The sequence below is a fragment of the Halichoeres trimaculatus genome, unplaced genomic scaffold, assembly GCF_033239565.1.
Source record: "Halichoeres trimaculatus isolate MK-OKI-2021-1 unplaced genomic scaffold, fHalTri1.1 fHalTri1_scaffold_20, whole genome shotgun sequence".
Lineage (NCBI taxonomy): Eukaryota > Metazoa > Chordata > Actinopteri > Labriformes > Labridae > Halichoeres > Halichoeres trimaculatus.
This window is the reverse complement of record NW_027437198.1, coordinates 11,488,790-11,514,900: the sequence shown is the minus strand read 5'-3', so window position 1 is coordinate 11,514,900 and position 26,111 is coordinate 11,488,790. Positions and strand designations below refer to the sequence as shown.

Below are 26,111 nucleotides of genomic sequence, written 5' to 3'. Positions count from 1 at the left end.
ATGTTGTGTAATTCAGTGTTACAGTATAAAAAATGAGAATCTTGCATCAGATCATATCACACAGGAGGAGTTTTCCTCTTAATTGATTTCATCACCGACGTGGTTCATGCTGACTTCAGTTTGTAGCAGCATCATGATGCAAACATCAATAGGATGTTCCTTATATCTGCCTCAAAACGCTCCAGAGCCAAACAGACAGTGCCGTGATAATTCAGGATAAATGTTCCCACTCTGTCGTGAAATCTCCCAAACCAACCATCCACAGCCACTTTTGATCCCCGACATCAGAGCAGTGCCTTCAGCGGTTGTATACACAGATACGTTTTTGGAGGATTTAGGCAAAGACAGATGAAAAGCTTCTTTCCTTTATGTCGCGGTGCTGTGTACAGTTTGAGCTGACTTTTTAAATTTAAAGGGTCAGTGCCAAGCACATCTACGGAGCCAATCTGCAATTCAGCTGCGTCACAAAGCTGCCACCACTGTCCACAATCTAAACATCAGATAAGGTGTATTGGAAGCTCCTGTAATCCTAAGTGCTTTTTTCTTGTTATTTCCTCGCCTTGGCATTAGAAGGCATGTTGACAATACAAAGCCGTGCCACAGAGTTATTGATGACTCATTCCCTGTTTGGTGTAATTCTGTATCCAGTCTTTGACCTTCATATATCTGCCTCAGCTCTTTCCTCGCCTTGATTAAACACGTGGAAGGTCGAAGCTTTTGAGCATTTTGACCACGTACGTTTCTCCCTGTCGAAGGCATTAACCCTAAAGTAGACTGCTGCTGTCGCTGCTGAAACATGGCTAATGTCATTGAGAGGAATGTGGCGAATGCCCTCTCCCAGCAGGGGGGCAATCAATTTTTAAAAAGATTGATGAGACACTTCCTGGAGAATCACATGTAGGACACAGCACATGGCCTTTATTTAGCACGTGGATGGGGAAATGATCACAGGATGAGTGGAGGAGGTAAACGAAGCATCACAGTGCAGGTGTTGTCTAGTTTCTAATGCTTCCACGCTGTTACATAGATCTCTGCAGAGTCCCACACAGCCACGCTGAGCCCGTGCACTATCCAAATCTCTTGATAAGTTTATACACTACAATCAAGCTGTAGGCCATGACGCCTGGCAGGGATTACCAAGGGATTACAATATATTCACCCCACTGGGATTCCATCACATGGTGGATCAGATCACTGTGGCAGGGGACCAGTGTGCTGCTCTCCCTCAGGGCCACTAACACAACTGTGACAGATTTGACAAAGAGCCTAAGTCCGTCTGACAGCTCAACACAAACCAGCGACTGGTTACAACATGACTGCTAAAACGACTCTACAGGGTTTGACATCGACGAGGTTTCTCCTCCATTACCTTCAGCGGGGCAGAAAGCAAAGCAATTAGAGGGTTTTGGAAGAAATTAAGAGAGTCTGGCTGAGAGGTGCTGGTTCCTGTCCAGTCCATTAGTGATGCAATGCAGCACAAAACGCTTTGATTTTCTTCAAAGGCTGACTCGAGGATTTGAATGCCTTTGTAAATACAGACTTTGCTGTTTGCATAATTGAAATGTCAAAACCAGAGAAGAACAATTTCCCAAACAGCTTACAAATCATAATAATGAGACTATGCATGTCAATTAATTGTAGCCAAAAACCATGCATGCAGAACTTTGGCAGATTATGTCTGAATGCTTTAGGCTGCTGAAAAAATTAAGCAACAGCATCAAAAGTAATGTCACGAGAGGAAAATGATAAATCCTCTTGTTCTCCATTTGTTGCATTAAACACTGGACACCATCTGTTGGTTTGGACAGAATAATACAACAGCAGCAGGGTGGCAGCTGCCACCCTAAGACGCAACAGCCTGGCCACAGCCTCATGCTGCACGCTGACACACTCTAAAAATACAACCCTGGCCTCAGTTAATGGGCTCTTACGCTGTCTTGGTTATGGCAGGCTGACCAGCACACTGAGCAGAGATGAGGCTAAAACGTCATTAATCAAAATAAGCCGTCACTAAACAAACTGTGTTTTGGTCGCCTGCCCAGCAGTGGCATCTGAGTACTCTCATACTTTTCTAATATGTGAATACCTTCCCTCTCTGTCCCCTCCCTTCAGGCAGTAGGTGACTGAGATGGGCGTTCGTCTAGGCTGCTTGAGCGACTCCCCGTGGTGGCCGCCGCCGCTGCTTCTACTGCTGCTTCTGTTCTGCGCCCTCCCCGGCTGCTCAGGAAGGCCGTTTGGGAACCCGATGCCCTCCGTGAACGTAGCGGTGGTGTTCAGCGGCTCAGCCTACCAGACGGAGATTAAAGGGAGGTTAAGTCGGGAGAACTTCATGGACCTTCCTCTGGAGGTGAACCCCATCACAGTGCTGGTCAACAACACCAACCCGCGCGCACTGCTCACCCGGATCTGCGACACCCTCTCCACCAACCGCGTCCATGGCGTGGTGTTTGAAGACAATGTTGGCTCAGAGGCCGTGGCACAGATCTTGGACTTCATTTCCACTCAGACGGCTGTGCCTATTGTGGGCATCAGTGGAGGATCGGCTGTAGTCTTGCCGTACAAGGTCAGTGGCCTCAGTTGTCTTTGCCTTTGATAGATTTTACTCATGTCATATCAAAGTTCAAATTCTCCTCTTCATCATTATTTACAGCTCTCCTCAGACACTTGTGAAATGTCAACACGGCAGCATGCATTAAAGTGAAAAACAAACATGAAAATATCGACCTTTTTGTCAAAGAAATTTGTTTTCAGGCCAGAAACCACCGTTGGCTGCTTTGCAATCCTCAAAATTGCCAGATTCCAGTGACAAGAACAAGAAATGCTTTGCAGAAGGCCTCTGGTTTCTGCTCGTGTTGGGATAATTCAAAGCAGGATCAAGTTGACGATGTGTGCTGTTTGACACTGAAACCATAAACACCTGACAGTGGTGAAACAAGAAATACTGGACTCCCTCTTTGACTCCTAATAAATTCAGAGAAACAACATTTCAGGCATTCAAGCTGCATCGTGCTTGATCATAAAATGTGAGCCTGGTGAGTCAGAGGCAAGAACTCTGAGAGGTGCACTTTGGGTAAATAATGCCTCTAAGGAGCCTGATTAAATCTTCAGATCATTTTATCGATATCATTCACAGTCAGCGTCTGAACAGAAAGTAATACACAGGAGAAATGACAGTGTGAATACAGATTATCTGCTCCTGGAGCACCAGAGATTGGCTGTAAATCAGGGTAATTCTCCTAATGTTATGGGCTGAATGACAGGCTCACTGTCGAGCTCCAAAAGGAGCAAGCCAAGAGCTTTTTATCTTTTGAGCCTGTCATTCCTGTTTGCTGTCAGTTCAGAGTTTCAGGAGTCACAGACGGGATCTGAAGCTTGCAGAAAGATCAGTCTGAGCACATTAGCAAAAACTTGCAGAGTATTGTGTCATACAAGCAGGGACAGTGATACATCAGTGAAAGAGCAGGCTCCCAAGTTTCTGCTCTGATTTGAATCAGGACAGCGGTGTCATCAGGGAATCTATGAAGGAGCCTTCAGCTTTATCAGACCCTCAGATTTTTCATGCTTACCCTCTGGCAGGAAGTAGAAAAGTGTGAAAACAGAGCCATGAGGCTGAGGGACAGCCTCTTCTTTTTAGACCAACAGAAAAATTAAATGGTCCACCTCATTTATTGGTGGAGGTGGAGCAAACGTATCTATTTTATATCCTGTGTGGCTTCTTCATATACACTGCTTAGTCATCACTTTAAGACTTAGTATACTGACTGCCACTTCTCCACTTCAACTACCTGGGACATCAATGAGGTAAAAGAAAATTAGAAAATGGCGTAAAAGAAACTTCAAAATGCCATTAAATATCGGGTTAATACACAAAATTACAAGAAGGAAAATCAAGATCTGATATTTTCTTCATCCAAACAAAAGTCTTACAGTGAGACCAGGAGACCAAGACCAATATGATTACTGTTTAAAGCAGTCAACCTTCAAAAGTTTGTTGTTTCTCTTGCTTTTTTTCGTAATATTTGCAGGGCCTGCAAGCGGAACTGCAATTGGGGTTGCCAAATTTCAAAGTTGGAAACTTTCCATGACAAGTTTCGTAAATTTTTGGGAATTGATATTAATTAAATTTACTTTGTCATAAACATGTGTCAATACACTGCCCGGCCAAAAAAAAAAACGTTGCCACTAAAAAAAAGGTCACACACTCTAATATTCATTGGACAGGCACATGTTCGATGTGGCATTGTTTCAATACACTTCTGCAATGTCCCAAGATTTATTTCCATCCAGTTTGCATTAATTTTTCACCAAGATCTTTCATTGGTGATGGTAGAGTGCAAAGCCTTCTCCAGCACATCCCAAAGATTCTCAATAGGGTTAAGGTCTGGACTCTGTGGGGGGCAATCCATGTGTGAAAAATGATGTCTCATGCTCCCTGAACCACTCTTTCACAATCTGAGCCCAATGAATCCTGGCATCGTCATCTTGGAAAATGGCCGTGCCATCAGGGAAGAAAAACTCCACTGATGGTTATTCAGTATCTTCAGGTAGTCAGCTGACCTCATTCTTTGAGCACAGGCTGTTGCTGAACCTAGACCTGACCAACTGCAGCAACCCCAGATCATAGCACTGCCCCCACAGGCTTGGACAGGAGGCACTAGGCATGATGGGTGATCACTTCATCGGCCTCTCTTCTTACCCTGATGGCCCATAACTCTGGAACAGGGTCAATCTGGACCCATCAGACCACATGACCTTCTTCCATTGCTCCAGAGTCCAATCTCCCTGGCAAATTGAAGCCTTTTTTTTTCAGGTTTGCCTCGCTGATTGTTTTTTTGTTTGATCGTTTGTTTTTACCAGGCAGTGAACATTTTAGTTTGTTATAAGCAGGCATGGATGCAAACATTTGTAATTCAGTATTTTTCAATGACATTATTAATGGACTATTAGGATTTTGCCAGAGGGGGCTGTGAACTGAGCTGCTGTTGGATGTTTCCCTGAAACCTTTATAGAACAACTTAATTCCTTCAGCCAAAAACAGTTTAAGCCATCCAGTAAGTGATTTAAAACTAGAGAGGATGGTGAGGTGGAAACGTATTCTTTGGCCCCCGGATGGTGCTTTGCAGGAAATTACTAAACGTGTAACTCAGAGGTAAACAATGAGACTCACCTATGTGGATCAGGAGTCTGTTGTGATGTTGAAAGATTAAATGAGCAGCTACGGCCAAAATAATTAAAAACCTGTTTGTTGACCCTGGAGATATCACCACAATAACCATCATATCATACATCAGTGCCATGTAGTGTTGACTTATAGATTTTGTTTGCACCATTTGTCTCCAGGTGTCAAAGTCGGCACACTTTCACTGAAGTTAGACAGATGGTTTGATCTGTCTTTACATTATTTAATTAATCTGTTCAAGCAGATCTGGCAGCAAAGTGAGTGATATTCACAACTCTTAGTGCAACGGATCTAATCAATTATCAAAATGTTTGCAGATTAATATGTCAGACGCAGAAATCGCATCAGGCCACATGCGCTGTAATTTGAGTATCAGATACATCAGTAATAATCAGCAATAGAAAGATGGACCGGAAGGATTTGTCATTTTAAGGAGGCATTGCTGCAGGAAAAAAAACTGAATGGGAAAGAGCTACAGTTGCAATGGCTGCAAAAGAAAAAATAAACATTAAAGTAAAATCAGGCTCATAGTTGTTGCTATTCACTGCAGATCCATTTTGCTTTGTAAGAGCCTCGATGCTGTTACCTCTCAGATAAGGTAAACGGCTCAGGGGATGCTTGTGACACATAAAAACCATCAAACTGCTTTTAGAGGTGAAGCTGCAGGATTTAGGAGCAATGATCCATCTACAAGGGCATCACCATTCACTAAAAAAAGGCTCAGCCACACAGACCCACAGTAATCCCTCTAGGACGACTTTTTATTGGTGACATTTTACGGCAGAAGACGACAGCTCAGCCTCAAAAACAACATAACATGTTGGGAATACGGGGAAAGTTGACTGTATAGGTTTCTCTCTAGGAAATTTCCACAGAAAGACAGTCTGTGAGTAGATGTGCTGAAGAGGAGTCTTCTTCTCTTTTTTTTTTTTGCACTTTTTGTGAAGACAAGAGGACACTCGCTCGACTTTGATCGTCCCCAAAGTTCCTGTGATTTGTAGCCGGCTCGCCTGTCAGCTTCACTCATTCCAGAAAACATGCAGGGGGATATCACCATCAGCATGGCTCCTCGGGGTAATAAAGAAGATGTCATTCAGACGTTAATGCTCCCCGCAGCTCATTTACACTCTGACTATTGGAACGTGAGGACAGTAACAGCAACTCAATCATCATAAATTTCCCAATAAACACATGTTATAAGAAATGAGCGTAATTACAAAGGCTGACAGCCATTAAAATGAATGACTGCTCTTCATCAGTAATTAGCCAGTGAGGGAAGTTAAGAGCATGCATATATTCTGTGAAGTGAACACGTTAAAAGTGTCGTATAGGACAGTAAGGGCATGTATAATTAATATGGTAGACCCAGCTGGAAACAGAAGTAATCTCAGACTACACACAGGTCCCAAAAGACCTCCCTCCATCGCTCCATGATAAAGCTTTTTTTTAATTTCACAATTTCTAAACATGAAACAAATCTTCCCTGAGTGTTTTTTGTGTTTTTGCTTCTTTGGCTTGTACTGTTTTTGTTGTTTTATGTTGTGTTGCATTTGTTGATGTCTCCAAAAGCTAAAATTTCACAATTGTTGATTGTAAACACTGATGAAGTAGAGTACAGCATGATGTTAAAACCCAAATCCAGAACACAAAAACCAGCCTGTTGAGAATTTTGAGTGAAGCAAGGTGCATCTGTCTTTTTTTTGTATGTGGGGCTCTGTTGAAGGAAATTAACTTTAATGGGTTAAAATCTGCATCAAGCTAGAAGTTTCCAGCCACTCACTCTTCCAAATAAAGAAATCTAATAACATTGTTCACCATTTAAACGACATGAATGCAAAACTGGGATGTTTAACCCTTGGGTTTCAAAACTTTTCAGCCCTTGACCCCAAAACTGTGATGCCAGAGACCACCTGCCGTAGAAATACTAGACCAATCCAAAACACACAAACATATTTTAAAAAAGTACCAAGATACTTAATTTAGCTGATAAGTAGAAAACTTGTCTACCTTTGTACACACACTGCCGTGTTTCCTAAATTAATCTGCCTCCATTGATACTATCGTTATCCAGGCTTGGTCTCCTCAGTAGTCTTCAACAAAGAAATGTGGAAAACCGATTAAATGTGTTGTGTTAGCATGGTTTTGTATCAAGTTTAAACCTTCTTTCTGTTTATATCTTGAAAATAAAGCATGAAACATGCAGTTGTGAATAGTATTTGATTTTGGAAAGTTGCAACCCCCACTTTGAGCAGGCAGGCAAGTGTACTTATATAGCACATTATAGCAGGGCAATTCAAAGTGCTTTACAGAGATACAAATCAGCAAAACATATTAAAAAAAAACAATTAAAAGGCAGATTAAAACAATTAAATACAAAAAAAATAGAAAAAATTAAGGTTAAAATAGATTTTAAGATGTACGAATAAAATCACAGTGCAGAGTTATGCAGTTTTAAAAAAAAGTATAGAAATAATTTGTTAAAAATCTCTAAGAAAAGGCAGCCGTAAAAAGGTGTGTCTTTGACTTGGATTTAACGGAGCTGAGAGTTTTAGCAAACCTGATGTTTTTTGCAGTAAGATATTTGGAGCATAAGAGCTAAAAGCTGCTTCTCCATGTTTGGTTCTGCCTCTCAGGACTAAAACAGACCTGTACCAGATGACCAGAGCGGCTTGATGCTTCATACTGGATTAGAAGATCATTGACATATTTTGGCCCTAATCCATTCATTGCTTTGTAAACCAGCAGGAGTGTTTTAAAGTCTACCCTCTGACAAACAGGGAGCCGGTGTAGAGACCTCAGAACTGGACTGATGTGATCTACTTTCTTGGTCTTAGGAGCCATTTACACGATAACAGCTTTAGGGTGAAATGCAAAAGTTTTGTTGCGTTTTGTTGCGGAGCTTGGTGAGGACTCAAGCAGCGGCGTCCTGAACCAGCTGCAGCTGTCTGACTGATTTTTTAGGGAGTCCTGTCAAGACACTGAGACAGTCATCAAGCCTACTAAAGATGAATGCACGGAGCAGTCCTTTAATCCTCCACACATTCTTTAAGTGATAATAGGCTGTCTTTGTAACTGTCTCAATGTGTTTGTTAGTGTTCAGGTCTGAGGGTTAGGATCTGCCCACTGACTTTAAATCGCTCTTTTGGTACTTCAGTTTTGACCAAAATACATTTATTTCCAAGCCAGTCGTGTCTGTGAAGTATACAACTTTATCCTGCTCTTTGTTCTTTACAAATATTCAGAAGTTGTAAATGTATTAAGGTGCAAATGACAGCTTTTTACCCGATACCCATAGATGATTTTGTCCAACCCTCTCTTCAATAAACAGGAACAGCTCCCGTCGCTTGATTTATGGGACTCTATCAAGGGTAGTCAACAAAGCAAAGGAGCTCATTCATTTTTCATTTATATTACTGAAAGCCCACTTTGATCTTTCTGAAAGTGACAGCCCTGAAAGAGGTGATAAACCAATCCCTGTTCCCGTGACATTTTAGTTTGTTGATTGAGAGCAGTCGAGGAGCCATTATCCTCTTTGTTTTTCAAAAAGGAATGAAACGAGATGCTAAAGTTGAGATGGTGATAAATTAATGTTAAGATAAAAACCAAGGTAAGCATGTAGAGACTCAGAACTCATTCAAGCTAGCAGCCATACATCAACTTCAGGTGGAAAAGAAATCAAAGCTCTGTACTTCACTGCCGTCAGCAGATCAATGGGTTCCCGTAGATCTGTTTAACGTACAAACAGTTGGTAAATCAATCGCTGTGGTTATGGCTGAAACTAATGACTGGAATGTTTGCAAAGCACAGAGAAAGCCGAGCCTGTACCCAAGTTACAAGCTAAAATATGGTGTATTCTTTGCAAATACAGAGACACAGAGTCCTCCACGGGGATACATCACTTATCACCGCTTTCAAGAAGGATGTGTTGAGCTTTGAACAAAGATTTACAAGCCTTTTATAATCTGCTGCCATCAACATTTGCCACTGAAACATCCTACTAAAAGAGAGACAAATGACAGATTCAAAGGTTTTCTTCACACCACACTGCGCCTGTCATGCTTCCTTCTTCAGTCAGCCTTGTTATATCAATCATGCAATATTGGCACCCATCGACTTCTGACCATAATGAAGCCTTGAGGAGACACCCTATGGCTTTTCGAGGGGTTTTTGTTTTCATGCATTGCTCCAGTTGACAGCAGGACTAGCAACTTGAGAAGCAAAAGAGATTGGGTGTTGAGAAATAGGAGACATTAAAGTAGAACATGAGTGGATGAAACTGGAACCAGAAAATCCCTAGATCCATTATTTGCTCCTGTATTCACAAAGCTGAACACTACTGAAGCAGGAGATGCTCACACTTTAATAAAAAAAACTTTTGACTTTCAACAAAAAGACATCCAGTGATGTCTTTCAAAAGTATTTTCACACTCAAGGGGGTTGTTGTAGTTCCTAAATCCCTCAACAGACGTTGAGTATCATAAATGTTCCCTCATTACGCTTTTATCTTAATATCCTGACCTGAAAGTGAAGGCATCTGCTGGAGTGTGCACTGAGCCGTGCGACAGATCACATCCTCTGAGGTAAGAAGCTGTAAGTGAGCTCAAATCTGAGTCTGACACAAGCAGACCCTGATTGTCTGAGCGAGAACATGAGCCCGGGGCTCTCTCTCAGAACTGGAGCAGCTCCTTTTTTCTCCTGTTTGCTTTTACAAACCTCGGCTCACTTGCCTCCACCTGCTGCATCTTAAAACCAGCAGCACAGTAATGGTGTCACCTGTCGAGAGTCAGACAGGGGAAGTGCAGACACACAGAGCAAGTCAAGGGGAGAAAGACAAGACAGTTAACATAGTTACAGGCTGTGTGACGGAGCAGGTTGACGGAGCAACCACAGGTTTAACAAACTAGCTGATTTTATCTGTCACATCCAGCGAATCTGAAAAAATACCCTCCAAGTCTCACCAGTCATCCAATCTCAGTTGCAGTTTTTGTAAAAAAAAAAAGAAGAAGGGAAGAATCTAGAAACAGATCCTGACATCACCGCTACTTAATCCTGCACTGAAAAGCTCCAACGCTGAGTTTCAGTGTGACACAGAATCTGGGTACAGACTGTTTGTTTACCTCCCTTGCTCTTTATACCTCCTGACCTGACTCAGGATGCAACAATTAACAGGGTGAATCCAGCATGGTGTGCAGTGGTTAGCGCTGTCGCCTCACAGCAAGAAGGCTCCTGGTTAAATGGAGTTGGTCTGGGGTTATATATAAACATGTCAGTTGAATGGCACAGCAGGGGAAGTTTGGCTTCATACGTAAAGTAAATGAATGAAGGCAGCGAAGCAGCATGAAGTCTGTGGAAGAGAAAATAGTCCGCTCAGGGGTCTTTAAACGTTGCCTCCTCTCATCTGTTTGGATGAAACGCGCGTCATTGCTGTTCAAACCACCACTGACACATTCACCAGAAAACAGGGTCACTCTTTGAAGTGAAACACAGGAGGCATAGAGCATCTAACGCCAGGAATACGCCAGATGTGTCTTTGGTCAGGCTCCGCTTCATTGCGCGTTCACTGTGTGCGTCAACTCACCCCAGCTGCGTGTTCAGTCCAACACGTAGCAGCACCGGTCAGACAGCTGGGGTCACTCCATCGATGAGCTTCTTTTCATTCATTTTGGGCCATAAAACGTCAAACCTGTTAACTCCTGCTCTGGCTCTGCTCATTATGTCTGTTTGTTGTTGTAGTCAAAATAAACACAATCTTCTTTGGACGTGGTTTGTTTTATTTTGAAAGTCACTGGCTCTTTTTAGGGGGTTTACGAGCACAACTTCTGGCCCCGCTCAATCAGCCTTATGGTAAATTGATGCCTCACAGTTCAGACATCTGGCAAAAATAGGATTGTTGCATATGTGCTGCTACCTGCCGGAGCAGGGACGCAGCTGGACCACAACAGAAAAGATCCAGAAAGAGTTGACACATTGACTTGAACATCAAATCCATCTGATGTGGTGCCATGATGGGGCGGAGCTGGATCAGAGGTAAATCTGGTGCATTTAGGCTGTAACACTTTGGACTCCTCATATTTAACGTTGTTGCTGTATCGTTTAACGGTGCAGCGTGTTGCTTGTGTCTCCACCCAAAACTAAGCCACAATTGGCAACTTCTGTCTCCTGTTCGTCATGATCACACCTGGTTCCTCTGTGCTCCATCATGGCACCAGATCTGACAGGTGTCATTTTAAGTCGGCTGCATGTCGGAGTCTTTTAGAGCAAATAAAAAGACTTCTATTTCCGCCTGATGCTGGAGCAATGACTCATCAATTTGCACAGAGCACATTAAGCTGGACAGGAAGCCGCGATACTTTATTAAAACATCCTGTTAACTCTTAAAAAGATGCTCAGTATCTTTATGACAAAAAAATACCAAGATGATGAACCGAGCAGGACCAGAAGGAACAGGTTTGAGGTTTTGCAGACCAAAATGATTGAAGAGAGGCTCGCCTTTGGGTGCAAAGCGCGGGAACTCCTCCATCTTGTAGCTGTTTGCAGTGCTGCTACATGCCGGACTGAACACAAGTCGACAGATGAGGGGACCCATAGTCATCGCAACACTTTACTTCCTTAGTTGTCGTTGTTCGCTGCCTCCTTCTCATGATGTATGATGTGTGCACTAAGGACCTAAGTGAGCACAAAACTGAAGGTTGTTAATGGAACCAATTCTTATCTGAAACTGATTATGAATTTCTAACTGTGAATGGACAATGCTTCTTAACTGTGATTTTTTTTTTTAATTTATCCTTTTTAAAGATGCTATGGGGAGGAGCTGTTTTAATTGCACTCCCTCACCACCTTCTGGCTTTGTGTCTCCACACTCTGTTGTAAATTACTTTTAGTGGGGCGTGTGTTTGTTTTGGAATTAAATGGAGATCAGATCAAAAAAAAAAATTTGTTCAGGAAATTTTTTTACTGGATACAACACGCTGAGGTAAGGGACTTATTAGTACAGTTATGTAGTGCTACGGTTTGAAACGTGACATCAAGCCGGCTATACGTAGTGACACAGCAGCCCGGTGCTCCAACATATCTGTAGGCTAATGTGGCAACAAGTGAACACTGACAGTTTGTAAGTAGTTTAGTAGCCGTTTGTATTTAGCGCAGCTGGCAGTGCAGTGCTCTAAGACGTTTGGTTAGCTATGTCCTGCTAGTCATCTACCAAGCAGAGCTAACTTAGCCTCACTCTTCATTTTATTGATAGACTCTCAAGTTTGAACAGACCACTGCAGAATAACTGCTAACTGTGGGTTGGAATGAACACTATCACAAAAAGTTTAGCTCCTGTGTTATAGAGTGATTCAGCCCATGCTTATGCTAATTAGCCTTTAGCTCGGGCTGTATCACTCTCCCACTTAGCTTTATTCTGCCCTTCTTTCCTTTTTATGTCCGCCAGTCAGGCTCCAGTGTCCACCATCACTACAAAATTAGTCAAAGAAAATATTTTTAGCAGAGAAAACACAGATCTCTGTGTTTTATCTCCTCTCACTACTTAACTTTGTCAGCCGGCGTGGTGTTGACATAACGTACTGTAAATCAATCCGGTCCTGGTCTACCCGAGCTGGAAGCTAAGAAGTAACAATTTAAAGTAACCTGTAACCAGCAATATTGGCGCTGAAAATCTCATTTTTAAGTGTGGATTACGATCAGGCATATATCTAGAAGGGAGACTTTTTAAAGATCACTGTCAAACTCCTCACAGCCACCTTAAGCTGCAAAAACAGCATGATTTCCAAACTCTTATCAGTCAGAAGCAGAAATAACTCCCATGCTTTCATTCGCATACTGCTCCAGTCTGTTTTTCCACACCTTACATACAGTGTAGTAGTTTTACTGAAGTGGAAAATGTCCCGGGAGCTTTGTGTCCATTCCTGGTTGCTGAGCAGGATCTGTGTGACGTCAGCAGCACAAGAAGGTGGTGCCAGGGCATGCCCTGCTGCGCAGCGGAGGCAGACATATGTCGCAGCAAAGAGCCGTGGCCAGAAGTCACTCCAGAAAGGCTGCAGCTCAGTCATGTGACAGAGGGCACCGTACACCCCTCACCCGTACAGCTAATTCTCCTCCACTGTCACGACGCACTGACTGAAAAACATGATGTTACTGCAGCTTCGCTCCTGATTTCATCTTGTTCCCGTCACATTTTGGACGATTCCCAGATTTATGAATAGAGTCGCACCTGAGTCATTGAGATAACCTTCAGGTGGACAGTCAGACTGTTGTGTGTTGGTTCTGTGAGTTAAAAGCAAGTGTCAGTTTCAGTGTCATAGCTGCAGCACTGATGTAAACATCTGCTGTGGAGATAATCACCGGTTTACACTCATCTTGAACTGGACCAGAGTGAAAGCATCTTCAATCTAATCTGGTTGGCTCTCAGTCAGTCAGTCAGTCAGTCAACTATAAACTGCAACTGCTCACAGCACTCCTGGGAAAATGCTTCAAAAGGAAGGGTTGAAAAAAGGAAGCCTGACTCTTCAGTCCCTGTATCTGTTTGTAAAGCAGCGTGCGTTTGGTATATTTAACCCCTGTGAATGTAATCTCAGCCTTGAGAAGCTAAGCTTTCAACTCAATGGTTGTAATCTTCTTTGGGACTGTTGACTATTTCTATGAGCTTCTGTGGACAACATTGAGAAACTCCAGCTTACTGCCTGCTCGAGTCGTGGTCCCATTTTCAAACACCCTAGGTTCTAATCTGACATGTCGTATTTATAGTTTGGGGGGATATGATCAGATTTTATTGTCAGATGATGGAGATTTGGGAAGCGGTGGAGATTTCTCCAATCTCTTTAGTATCCCAGCTGTTCTGTATCTACGTCATTAGGATTTAGAGGATTTCTCTGTGTCTCACTTTATTACTGCGGAGGAATACCTTGGCATTCAGTATTTAGCTCAATGAAGGTCCAAAAATCAACTTCAAGGGAATCTTTTATTTTAGGGTGAAGTTTCAGCTCATAACTCTATTGTAATAACCTAGAAAGCAGATGAAAAAGACAAGCTGCTTAAATTTTTCGCATCAAAAGTGGGATAATTTGAAAAATAAGTTAGTTGCATTTTTACATTTTATATTTATACTCATTATCTCGACAGTGAAAATATGAGAACAAAGTTTTCTTTTTGGAGTGATGCCGAGCTTTTGCATCACCTCTAAGAGACCATGTGGACCAAGGGGTGTGAATAGTTTTTACCCTTAGCTGCTGTCTGCATTTGACTCTGACTGAGGACACAGTTCTTTGTGCAGAATTCATTCCACATTCTGTGTAACCGTCTGTGACTGTTGGTTTGATTTCATACCCTGCAAACATATGCCTTGGCTCCGACTGTACATGCTCTGCACACCGACTTCAGCCTTTGAGCTGCAGCCGAGCCTGTGGTAATGCCCCAGGCTCATTTGGACTGCGTATCAGTCTGCTCAGCGCTAATTGAGCTGTTGAGATTGGAGTTTGCAGGAGGCTTTACTCTGACTATACCCTCAGGCTAGTTCCCATGTTCAAAGCATACACACACACACACACACACACACACACACACACACACACACACACACACACACACACACACACACACACTCTGACACCTCAGTACCTGTTGGGGAATGAAGCGATTGAGGCTTGTTGCAGATGCAGGAAGGCAGCAGCACGAGCAGAAATAAGGGCAATAACTCTGACAGATTAGCTGTGGGACAGTGAGGGGAAGGAGAAAATGAGTAGATTTATACCATCTTCACACGCTTCTCCGTGACTAACCTGCATAAATCCCTGCACACAGTATGGATGTATGCAGGCAGCCGCCTGGACCCCACTGCAGTCTAATCCATCTCAGTCCACAGCCCGTCCCTGATCCTGAGCTATGAATGATTTCTAGTAAAGATGCAGATAACTTAACACCAGGAAGGAATAGTGTTGGTAAGACCAAATAACTATGAGCTTTGGGTTTTGATTGAATGAACCAGATATTTAACAGAAAGTTGCCAAGTTAGCCATTAAAAAACAACAACAACAACAACTGAAACAGCTTAAATACTTGAAGTGTTTGATCATTTTGGCCACAACTGTGGTCCCAATCCTGCATAGGGTTGCAAAGGGGTGGAAAATTTCCCTGAATGTCAGAATGATTTCCTGAAAATTTCCATGGGAGTTTTAGCTGAGGAATATTGGGAATTTTCAGGATTTTGTTGCCGTCAGTGTGAACGAGTTCTCTAAAAATTCCCAGGAAATTTCAAAAGTTTTTTTTTTTTTCTTGTTTTCAACTTGAAGGAGGTTTTCCAAAATGATTTTAGTTAAAAAAAAAAAAAAAAAAAAAAAAACATGATTGATTATAAATTCACATTTGGCCATCATCAGTCACTACTTCAGTAGCCTACAGCATTTCCATCAAGACCACATTTCTGTATTCCAGTCCAGAAAAGTCCAGAAGATCTGTGTCAGGCATATTTGCATGTATGTTTGCCTATATTTATGGCTACACTCATTGCAGTTAGACTCAGGAAAAAATTCTCCAAATATCAATTTACAACTTAATTTTCAATATTTATTTGTATAAGACCAGGTAAATGCAGTTGATATAAAGTCCTTAAAAGTTCCTGTTTATTTAAAAAAAAATCGTACTAATAGTTTTTAACTTCGAAAATTCTCACCGAAAAAAATTTACAGTCATTTTTGGACGTTTTACTTTGGTCTCCTGAGGGTGCAGACTGTTTCTCCAGACAATGCCATTCCCCGACTACTGAACAATCATTCATGATGTCCACAGTACCTCTGTGTAAGATCTACCCACTGTGCCATAAGACTTTTAAAATCTTTGTCCATGCCTTGAAACAGCATCCTCCAGTTACAAAGTCAAGTCTATGAACTGAGCTATCCTCCCTACTACCGCCACTGTGGCCATTTTAGGCATTCTTATTGTTTTTATACTGCCTCTCATTTATAGCAGAACTGTAGCCCCAGTCTCAGAAGGTGGCATACTGCTTCATTTTCCAGTAGCTTCATTTTATTTTCTCAGCTGCAGATAGTAGGGATGGGTATCGAATAGGGTACCAACCAAAATCTGTAAAAAGTGCCGTGTACCAATTCACGGAAAATTAAAAGGTACCATGTTTGGGTACCTAAATGCATCCTTGTGACTGTGAGGGAGTGGAAGAGTAGGCGATTTCCATGCTGAACATGAACACAGCATTGCAAGGTTAAATATTGAAGAATGAATATGTTAAATTCAAAAATTGTATATTTTTTAACACATAAACACAAAAAAGTACAGAAAATTGGTCCTGTTGAGTACCGGTGCTAATTGCCAGGTACCAGGCATCAGCACCAAATCATTTCAAATGTGAAAGGTACCCATCCCTAGCAGATACAAAGGGGTTATATGTTTCCAGGAAATGTAAACAAACAAAACGCAGCATCTATTCAAAGCCAATGTTTAAAATTAGACTATTTCCAAAATGATGGTGAAAGGACCTCTTTAACATCTCTCTGTGGGTGGGGAGGTACTGTGGACGTCATAGGTGGATGTTGATTAGACACAGGAAAAAAGACGGTGTCTGGAGGAACAGTCCCAATCCTGCTGCAGAGGATGGCTTTCAAAATGTCTTTTTATGAAACTATACAAACAACTCTGTGATTTGCTTTGAAAAAAATCTTAAGAATATTTTTTCTAATTCTGATTTTCAAAATATTCTGCGTTAATTTTGCAAAATAATGAAAGACTTCAGGTTTTTGCGCTATCATCATTGATACATTTTTTGAGTTGAGTTGACTTGAAGCTAGGGTTGTACTGCTCCTCAGAACCTTTAAAGATAGAGCCAAACTTCAAGAATCCTTATGAGGACAGAAGAGTTAACGTTATAAGGATACAAGAGGAGAAGTCTGAGAAAACAAGAGCAGTGATGAGAGACACAAGCCGACAGAACAAAAGGAATGTTTTCGGGGGCGTGAGCGCGGTTACAGTCAGAAACACAAAGTCAGAGGATTTAACCATGACGTCTGAAACTGTGAGAAGCTCATACATCACAAGAGCACTGAACTTCTCCCAAGGACAGCAGGGAGACAGGCTGAATAAGATCACAGGCATGTATGCCGTCTCTGGGTACCTGACCCCTTCAAATCCTCCGCTCTGAGGGGGCCAGCAGATCAGCATGGTGGAGTGTTTTCTCCAGAGAGGGGAGGACGAGGGGGGCGAGGAAGAGAGTCCAAAGTGAGATTTCAACCCACATCACATACGGAAAATGATTTTAAAGTCATTTTAAGATAAATAATGTTCACCATTAAAGCTCTGAAAGAACAATAAACCTTTATTAGCACATCACGGCCTAATTACTTCACACACAGCTTCACATTGATGTGGAGCTCCTCCAGTGATTCACCGTTAGACAATGATGTTTGTTTTGCAGAGCGGCATGGCACAGTAAAGACAAAGAGGGGTAATTGGAATGTGCCGGAGAATAAATAATCTCTGATGAAACTAATGGCTTCATACGCAGAGGAGCACCAATCTATCACTGTCACCTTGATTATGATTATGAGCTGGAGTAAAAACCACAAAGAGACGACGTCTCATCCCCCCTCTTATCTCTTTGCTGTTTTTATACTTTTAAGAGCTTTTTGCGTTCAAAATTTACAGTACAACACAACAAGAGGCTACAAAGTCTCCCTTCCCTCCTCTTCATCTTTTTCTAACAGTTAAATGGAGAAGCATCCCGGTTCCTCTCTCTCAAGGTCACATTTGCAGAAAAGACAGATGTAAAACAGAGCAGGCGCCAGCCACGCTGATAGCGCTATCCCTCTGAATTTGCAAGTACGGATGACGGCAGTTGTTTGCGCGGCAAAAAGTGAGACGTGTGAGTCTAAGTGATGAATGAGCTCGAAAGCCCCCCCCCCAGAAGAGCCAAGGGAGCAGGAGCACTTAGCTTCTGTCAGAGCTGCACCACACAGCCTATGAGGGATTTATCTGTGTTGTACTGGATGTGTTGTTAGTGAACGATTAGTTCAAAACGAACGAATCATCAGGGTGAACCAACTGTACTGAATCACTTACTGAAAAGATTCATTTGTCAGCTTCAGCTTCTGACTGGACAAACGGGTTGGAGTTGGTTGGGAGCATTGTGTCACTCTAGCCTACCTCTACATCTCCCTGTCATGTCTCCAAATCTGAGGAAGTAGCAAATGTTATTATTAAACATTAGGTGTTGCGAAATGTATGTGCTTTTTATAGCTGCTTTCGGTTTGCAAATGACTTATATATAAAACTTTTATACTCCCTCTATGTATGGAAATGTCCGTCCTTTTCAAACGTTGTTACCGTCACTGCTCATATACTTCTATACGTCCTTTACGTTAGCATTGCAGTTAACCAATACGTCCACCAGGGGGCAGCCCAGAGTCAAAAGTTTATGACGATGAAACGCAAAAAAACATGGCGACTGCAGAGGAGGTCTTGCTAATATAACTGTTGCATAAAGGACAAAAACTGAGGCACCCCACGGTTTCCAGTGGTACTGCTCCGTTTGGTCCGTATCTGTAAGCTTCATAGAAACATGCAGAAATACAGACGAAATGAACACAGAGCATGGACAGAAGTCTCTGTCCATACCTGTATGTAACATTGAGCATAAATGGGCCTTTAACATCTATTAAAATCGATCTCAACAGATCATGTTTTGCTCAGCTCAGTGTCTGTGACTGACGCGGAGGACTGGCAGTATCGCACTTTTAGACAGTCAGTGTGTGTAATGAACAAATTCCTCTCAGTTCAGTAAACATAGTGAACGGGAGCTCCGACACAAATCACTCACTGACCGAGTGGAAAGGTTTGTTCACTCACTGAATGAACTAAACAACCTCAGTCCAATGCAGTCTTACACTTTCATCATCAGTCATTCACTGAATAAACATATGAAATGGAAGCTCCATCCCCGAGTCTCTCGCTGTCAGTCATTCAGTGAGTGATCTGTGGACTGAATGTAGTAAACAGAACAGTCCGGTAAAATAAATGTGATTGTTTAAGCAGCTTACTGTTTGCAAACTGTAGCGTTATACGTCCGAATTCTCAGCTAACCGGCTGTTCTCATTCGGATCGCAGAACTTAACATTCGGCCATATTTTCGCTTGTTAAATTCTGATTCGCAGGCAGAGCTGGGAATACGTACTGAATGATTCGGTGAAAGAATCTTTTGATTAAAACATTTTACTAAAGTGATTCTAATGATTGTGTACACTGAAAAAACTGTTTTTTTTCCCGGCATTACTGAGGTTTGATTAAGTGCAGAGTCCATCCTGCAAAATTAAGATGTCGAGTTAAGACTTTTATGCTGACCCATCTGTGTTTTCCTCCAGGGTGTAGGTTCCAACTTTCTCCAGCTGGGCTCCTCCATCGAGCAGCAGATCAACGGCATGTTCAAAGTGATGGAAGAGTACAACTGGGACAGCTTTGTGGTCATCACCAGCCTCTACCCGGGCTACGAAACCTACGTGGATTACATCAAGTCTTTCACAGACACCAGCTACTTCATGTGGGATCTGCAGGACATCCTGACCTTTGACATGTCAGCCGACGGCATGAATGACATCAGAGCGCGGAGGCTGCTGCAGCAGATTGATGCCCAGGTGCTCTTAGTGTACTGCTCCCACGAAGAGGCTCAGTACCTCTTCAGCATGGCGACCGAGGCCGGATTAGTAGGGCCAGGTTACATCTGGATTATCCCCAGCCTGGCAGTGGGGAACCCGGACATCCCCCCGCCTGACAGCTTCCCTGTGGGGCTGATCAGCATCATCACGGATCGCTGGAGGATGAGTTTGAGGAAGAGGGTGAGAGACGGGGTGGCCATTGTGGTGAAAGGTGTGCAGAGCTTCAGGAAACAGAGAGGCTTTGTTCCTGAGGGCCACAGTGACTGTCACAATCCAGTTAAACCCATCATCTCGAACGACACGCTGTTCAGGTGAGCCAGTGTGGGGGAGCAGAGAAAAACTTTGCATTCACCTGTTGTCCACAAAATTCTGGCACCTAAGGGCCAGACCAGGGCGACAACTATTCAGCTATTTCATATCGCTGCTTTTCTGGCAACTAGGACATGAACAAATTTGTTGTTGATGATTTGTTTGTCCTTTTCTTTGCAAATGCTTGTTAACTGGCAGGTTTCCTCATCCCTAATATTCATTCAAAAGCACCCACACACATGCACGGCGAGTTGTTATCCAGGCTCATATTTAGAAAAAACAGCCCCCAGGGACCCCAGACTGAGTTACAGGGTGGAAGCGCTCCCTGTGGAAGAGGAACTTTGCTTGGGCTTAATGTTAATGATGCTGATGGTAAAAACTGAAAACAGACTCCTCCTTAAGTCGGTCTCATGTTTACTCTGTGGTGTCTCATTAGACGTGCTAAAGAACGCACGGTGGATAATTTGTTTGAGATGGGACCCCAGAGTGTTATTAAATCTCAGTTTATGTGACTTAAAGAAACAAAAAGGACAAACAAAAGGACTGAGTCATTCAGATGTATCCCTGAGCGGCCTCATCTTCAGGGCAAATGAGTCAAATCAAAGCAAAGCTCTGATTTTCATCATGTCTGGAAACATTTACAAAGAAGAATAACGTTGCTGTTTTTGTCTGTGAAGACTGGAAAAAACAGTTTTCCACATATTCAAAGTTTCCAACGAATCTTCAGATTCCTTAACAACAAACACTGTAGATCATAGAGGGTAAATATGCCTCATTTTGTTTGTGTGCATAAGTTGTGGAAAATGCAAATATTCAAGCAGGCGTATTGTGATTTAATTGTCTCAGAGTGTTGGCTTAAAGAGAGTGACTATGCAAAGAGTTATAAAAAAAAAAAACACTCTTAAACTTAAATTAATTTAAGCATCTTAGAGGTGATTTCCTTTTGATCTGTTGTTTCACATTTGTTTCTGACACTTACGGCCCAAATCTGGTTCCTGGTCTGGCTCCGCTACGTCACAGCATAATATCAGATAAATTTTCTATTCAATTAATGTGTCAACTCAGACTGCATCCCTGCTCCGGCAGGTTGCAGCAGATACGGCACAATTCTATTTTTGTCTGATGCCGGGGCTGTGACGCATTGGCTAACCTCAGGGAAAATCAAGCGGGACGGAAAGTCGAGCACAGTAACTACCTGAACCGCCTGTTGACTCGAAAAAAAAAAAAAGTCAAAATCAAATCGTATTCAACTTGAGTACAAAAAAACCCCCAACATCATGGGTGATATTGTCATTCCCGTGGTGTCCCAAAGCCCATAAAGCAGCCTGGGTTGCTTCCAACCTGGGGCCCCTTTCCTGGATGTCATTCCTTCTCTTCTCTCACAGTTTCCTGCTTTTCTACCTATCGTCTACAAATAAAAGTGTAAAAGTCTGAAATTAGAAGCTCAGAGAGCACAGACATCCGCCAAGCATATTGTTATCCTCACACAACACTTGTCCTAGCAGTCCTACTTTAATGTTATACTTCCTTTCAGCAGACTGTCTGCTGCAATTTGGTGTTAGTTGCAGGTTTGTACAATAATTTGTTTCCTGACCCAGCATATATTTCATATTCTGGATCTCAGTATCCAAAATATTGGCAGGATCTGGGTCGTACTTTTACATCTGTCAGAAATTATGGAGACCTTGTCTTGTATTGTTTTGCAAAGCAATCTCACTGTTTGTCATGGAGTTATATACATATACATATACACATATGGTGAAAGCGGCCCTATCTCACAATGATAAAGAATCCTTAAAAAAAATTCCTGGATCCAAACAATGATCCAGATCACCTCCAAAATTAAATCACTTCTTCCTTACCCATCTTGAACATTTCCCGAAAATTTCATCAAGATCTGTTTGTTAAAACATATAACCTCCTTGGGGGAGGTAAAAAATACCTTAAAAAGAGAAAAGATGTCAGATGACAAAATTCAGTCCAGCATTGTAAAAATAATCTGCTAGTTGAGTTTCCTAAACATTATCCCTGTGAGTGTGTAAAAGTGTTTGAACAGCCAGTGCCGCTATGACTTATATCAGTGGAGTTTTTATTTATTTATTTCTTAGGTCTGACCTATCCTTGTTTTGAACAAGCAGGGATCAAAGTGGGAATAACTGTTGTCTTTAATGACTGATAAATCACATCCACACACAGCAACAGCTCTCACTTCCCGGCCAAAAGAGGTTAAGAGCCGTTTATTTATTCATGACTTCCCATCTGTTTGGTGTTTTGAAGAACATTTTACGGCGCCTGTCACTTCGCCAAACTGTGTCCCGTGCTCGCTGCCATCTACCTCCCCCTCTGCTCGGGGCTATATCCTGCAGACTGTCAGCAAGCGAGTGTGAAGGTGGGACTTCTCCTAATTTAAGCACGCCCAAAAGAGCCATCAGTGTCACAGAACATGGAGCAAAGGCACTTTTTTTTCTAGCCAGAACAAAAAGTGCTCCAGCTTTAGGTTTTGGCCGACATAAAGGAAGGCCATCAGGAGGATGGATGAGTTGTGTGCAAATATCTGTGTTACACTGAGACAACTTTTGCTTTTCAAAAGCCCAAAATGATCAGTGAAAAAGAGGAGATCTGGAACGTTATCTCCGGCTTTGATTCTGTGAAACCCCTCCTTTTAGACTTTCTAAAGCCAGCAGGCATGATTTAAGCAGCAGCAGCAGCTCCTTTTCAGAACAATGAAGGTCAGGCTGACAGAACAGAGCACTTTCTATTAACTTTATAGTCCACTATCTCTCCTCTTTCTCCACTTCAAACATTAACATCCCCCTCGGTTCTCAGACTGGGCCGCTTCTGATTGGAGATCTTTTCAAACAAGCTTTGATAATGAGTCAGCTCACCTGTTAATGGGATTATTGCAGATTATCAGATTAAATAGGCTTTTCACACAGACAGAGCTGAAGGCTATTCTCCTCCCTGTAGGCTTTCATCACCTCGGCTGGTATGACAGCTGAGGTGAAAGAGCAGCTCCGCAGGTTTAATAAAACAGGATGTGAGGAATGAAATGGAGGAATGAAAGGAGACAGGGAAGTGTTTTCTGTCCCTGTTGTGTCGTGTTTTTAGAAAACGATGGAACTGATGGTATGTTCCTGTTTGAGACATTTGTTCCAGTTTAAAACAGGTCTTGTGATCTGTCTGAAACATGAATGCTTTTTGCACAAATATCTACATAAATATGCACACATAAAGCAGGCCCCACATTTTCTTTAGTCATGACCTCGTCTAGCAGCCCCCAGAGTGTGGAGGCTAAAGAGCGTCTGCAAAGTTTTTGTCGCCCACCTCCTGGGAAAACGCAGCTTTAACAAGGAGAGTCCAGTTCTATACGAAAGACAAGAGAGAAGAAATGTCTCTCAAATTCTGATGTAACGCTCAAGATGTGCTGTAGAAGCTGCAGCTGCAACACTTAAACATTTGCTTCCTGTGCTTCAGGTACAGATTCTATGTAATGTGTGTCATGTACAGGCACAGCTTCTTCTGAAGTGCTTGCTTTTTGAGGTGTTTTTCCACCTTTTCATTCCTCTGCACTCTGCAACAATTAGACAGCCAGTATTAAGGTCATGTCCACACGCAGCCGGGTGTTTGGTAAACACAAAACTGCAGCTTTAAGTCACTGAAACAATGTTTTCTAAAAACTTCAGCCGAAGTAAAGATTTTGGAAAACTCTGGTTTTGTGGTTTCCTGCAGATGCTAGAGAGCAGAGTTTTTGGTTCTCCAACATCACAGCTGAATGACGGGTTTCTTTCCGATTGGATGACGGGTTTTATGTCAAAAAGGCACTGCTCATTATGTGTTTGGCATGATTTGAACCACTCTCACCTGTGGATTTGCCTGCTGCATGTGTACGAAAGTATTTTTAAAAACTAATGGGGAGATATTCGTTTTTGAAAATACCTGGCTAGGTGTGTACAAGGCCTTAGTGAAAATTTTTTAAACCATGTTAGCAAGACAGTTTAGATGCTGAGAGGTAAAAATAAGGGACTTTTAACGAACACCAAACAAGCTAAAAGATCAACAAGTGAATAACAAGACTAAAAGTCCAGCTACTTTTAAGGCTTTTCTGGCAGATTGAAAACTGTAGCATCATTAATACAACACATACGATATAGCAGTGTTGTAAACAGTGTAAACAACTTCTTCTACTCTAGTTTAGTGTTGTGGTAGATGTGCATTGGCCATACAATGTCCCCTGCAGTTGGAAACAAACGCCTCGTGGAGCGTTGAAAAGATAAGTGTTGTTTTCTCTTAAAGTGGCTGTTGGCAGGCACATCCAGTCAATTTCTGCACTTACTTAGACCAGAAGGCTAACAGTTCAACCCAAGACACACTTAGGACCACCCCTTATTTGAATGAACAACTTTTGTGTTCACATTGTCAGCAGCATTGCAAATAAATAAATAAATAGATAGATAAATATATAAAAGGGCAGAATTCTTTTATTTAAATAATTGATATTCAATTCTATTTAAAGATTTATTTTTCTATTTATTTTTGTTTTTTATTTTTTTATTTTTACTTTTATTTATTCATTTTTTTACTTCCATTTACTCATATCTTTTTGTATTTAATTTTAAGATTTATTTCTTATTTTTGTTTTTATTTTTACTTTTATTGATTTTTAATTTTGACAGTTTTGGTCTTCCATAATTTGGATCTGCATCTTGGAGGTTTAACGCAAATCCATTTAAGATAAACAGGCACAGGCCTGTGAAAACCCTGATTTTCAAAGTAAAAGACTTTGCAAACAGAGTTTAAAATCACTAATGGATGTTTTGTTCTCCAGCATTCAACAAAACCTCGAAAGTCTTTATCCATACATGAATGCATTTCATTTAGTATGTTAAATATCTCTGAATCTCTGCAATTTCACTTATCACTCATCCTTGTGTTTCCCCAGTATTCAGGCTTTCTACATCCACTTGTACTTTTATGCAAGATTAAGTATCCTTAAATTTATTCGTATAGCCTATTGGAAGAGCAGGAGCACCACTCAGAGTCAGATGGAGGAATGATTCTTGGCATGATTCAGTGCATTGTCATGGTCACTTTCACTCTGTCCCCACATTACCTGCCTCTAATTAGCTGTTTGATCTAATAAACACCAAAGGAAAAAAGACCCAAACAGTCTCAGGAAGGAAAATAGAAGGAAATATGAGCAGGAAAGGTTTCCACTGACAGAATTTGTGATCCGATAAGTCCAGTTTACAAGGATGCAGTGTCGATTGTTTTTCATCACAAAAAGTTGCAGAATTGTTGGTCATATGAACTGACAATCTCTTTCTATGTTTCCTGGCAGGCACATGTTGAACGTAACCTGGGAACACAACGACTTCTCCTTCAACAGTAACGGCTACCTGGTGAATCCCGCCATGATAGTTATCACGCTGGACCGAGAGAGGCAGTGGGACAAGGTGAGCTTTTATAAAACAAAATCAACAGTAAAATAAATCTCTGTGTTACTGTGGCTGCACGGACAAAAGTTATGACTATTTTACCAGGTTACTGATGGGTTGAGAAAACCCCAGCACTGTCTGCAGTTACAGGTTCGTACAGTGACGACTTTGTCCTCACACTTGCTGCAGAGTGATTTCATACCTCACTGCTCTCTTTGTAAAGACTGCGGTTTGAAGTCAGAGCTCCACTGATATCAATGGACTTCTTAATAAAGGGATCATAGTCTAATTACACACACACACACACACACACACACACAGTAACTTCTACCAGTGTCTTCAAAAGGTATCAAAACAAAACCCACGCACCCTTTCATCAGGTGAGCGTAATGCTTCATCGGCTCAGTCAGAAATTGGAAGAAAACAATCCTCGGGGGCGAATGTGTGTGGACACCAGAGTGAAGGAAGATCATTTCCTCCTCTGGTTCATCAGGAGATGTTTGGTTAAAAAACACTTGTGTTTTAAAGTTAATC

At 42.0% G+C, this 26,111-nt stretch overlaps 1 protein-coding gene across 2 annotated transcripts in view; it reads left to right on the top strand.

Moving 5' to 3' along the window:
• Nucleotides 1–26,111, top strand: part of grin2ca (glutamate receptor, ionotropic, N-methyl D-aspartate 2Ca) — an 81,598-nt gene that overhangs the window by 23,041 nt on the left and 32,446 nt on the right. Inside the window, exons 2-4 of one of the 2 annotated variants that reach the window (XM_074697060.1) lie at nt 2,117–2,563; nt 19,543–20,144; nt 25,481–25,595. In XM_074697060.1, the coding sequence (XP_074553161.1) occupies nt 2,129–2,563; nt 19,543–20,144; nt 25,481–25,595 (1,152 nt within the window). In that variant the 5' untranslated portion in view covers nt 2,117–2,128. Of the gene's footprint in view, nt 1–2,112; nt 2,564–19,542; nt 20,145–25,480; nt 25,596–26,111 lie in introns of both variants that reach the window. The other variant, XM_074697059.1, reaches the window with a different exon arrangement.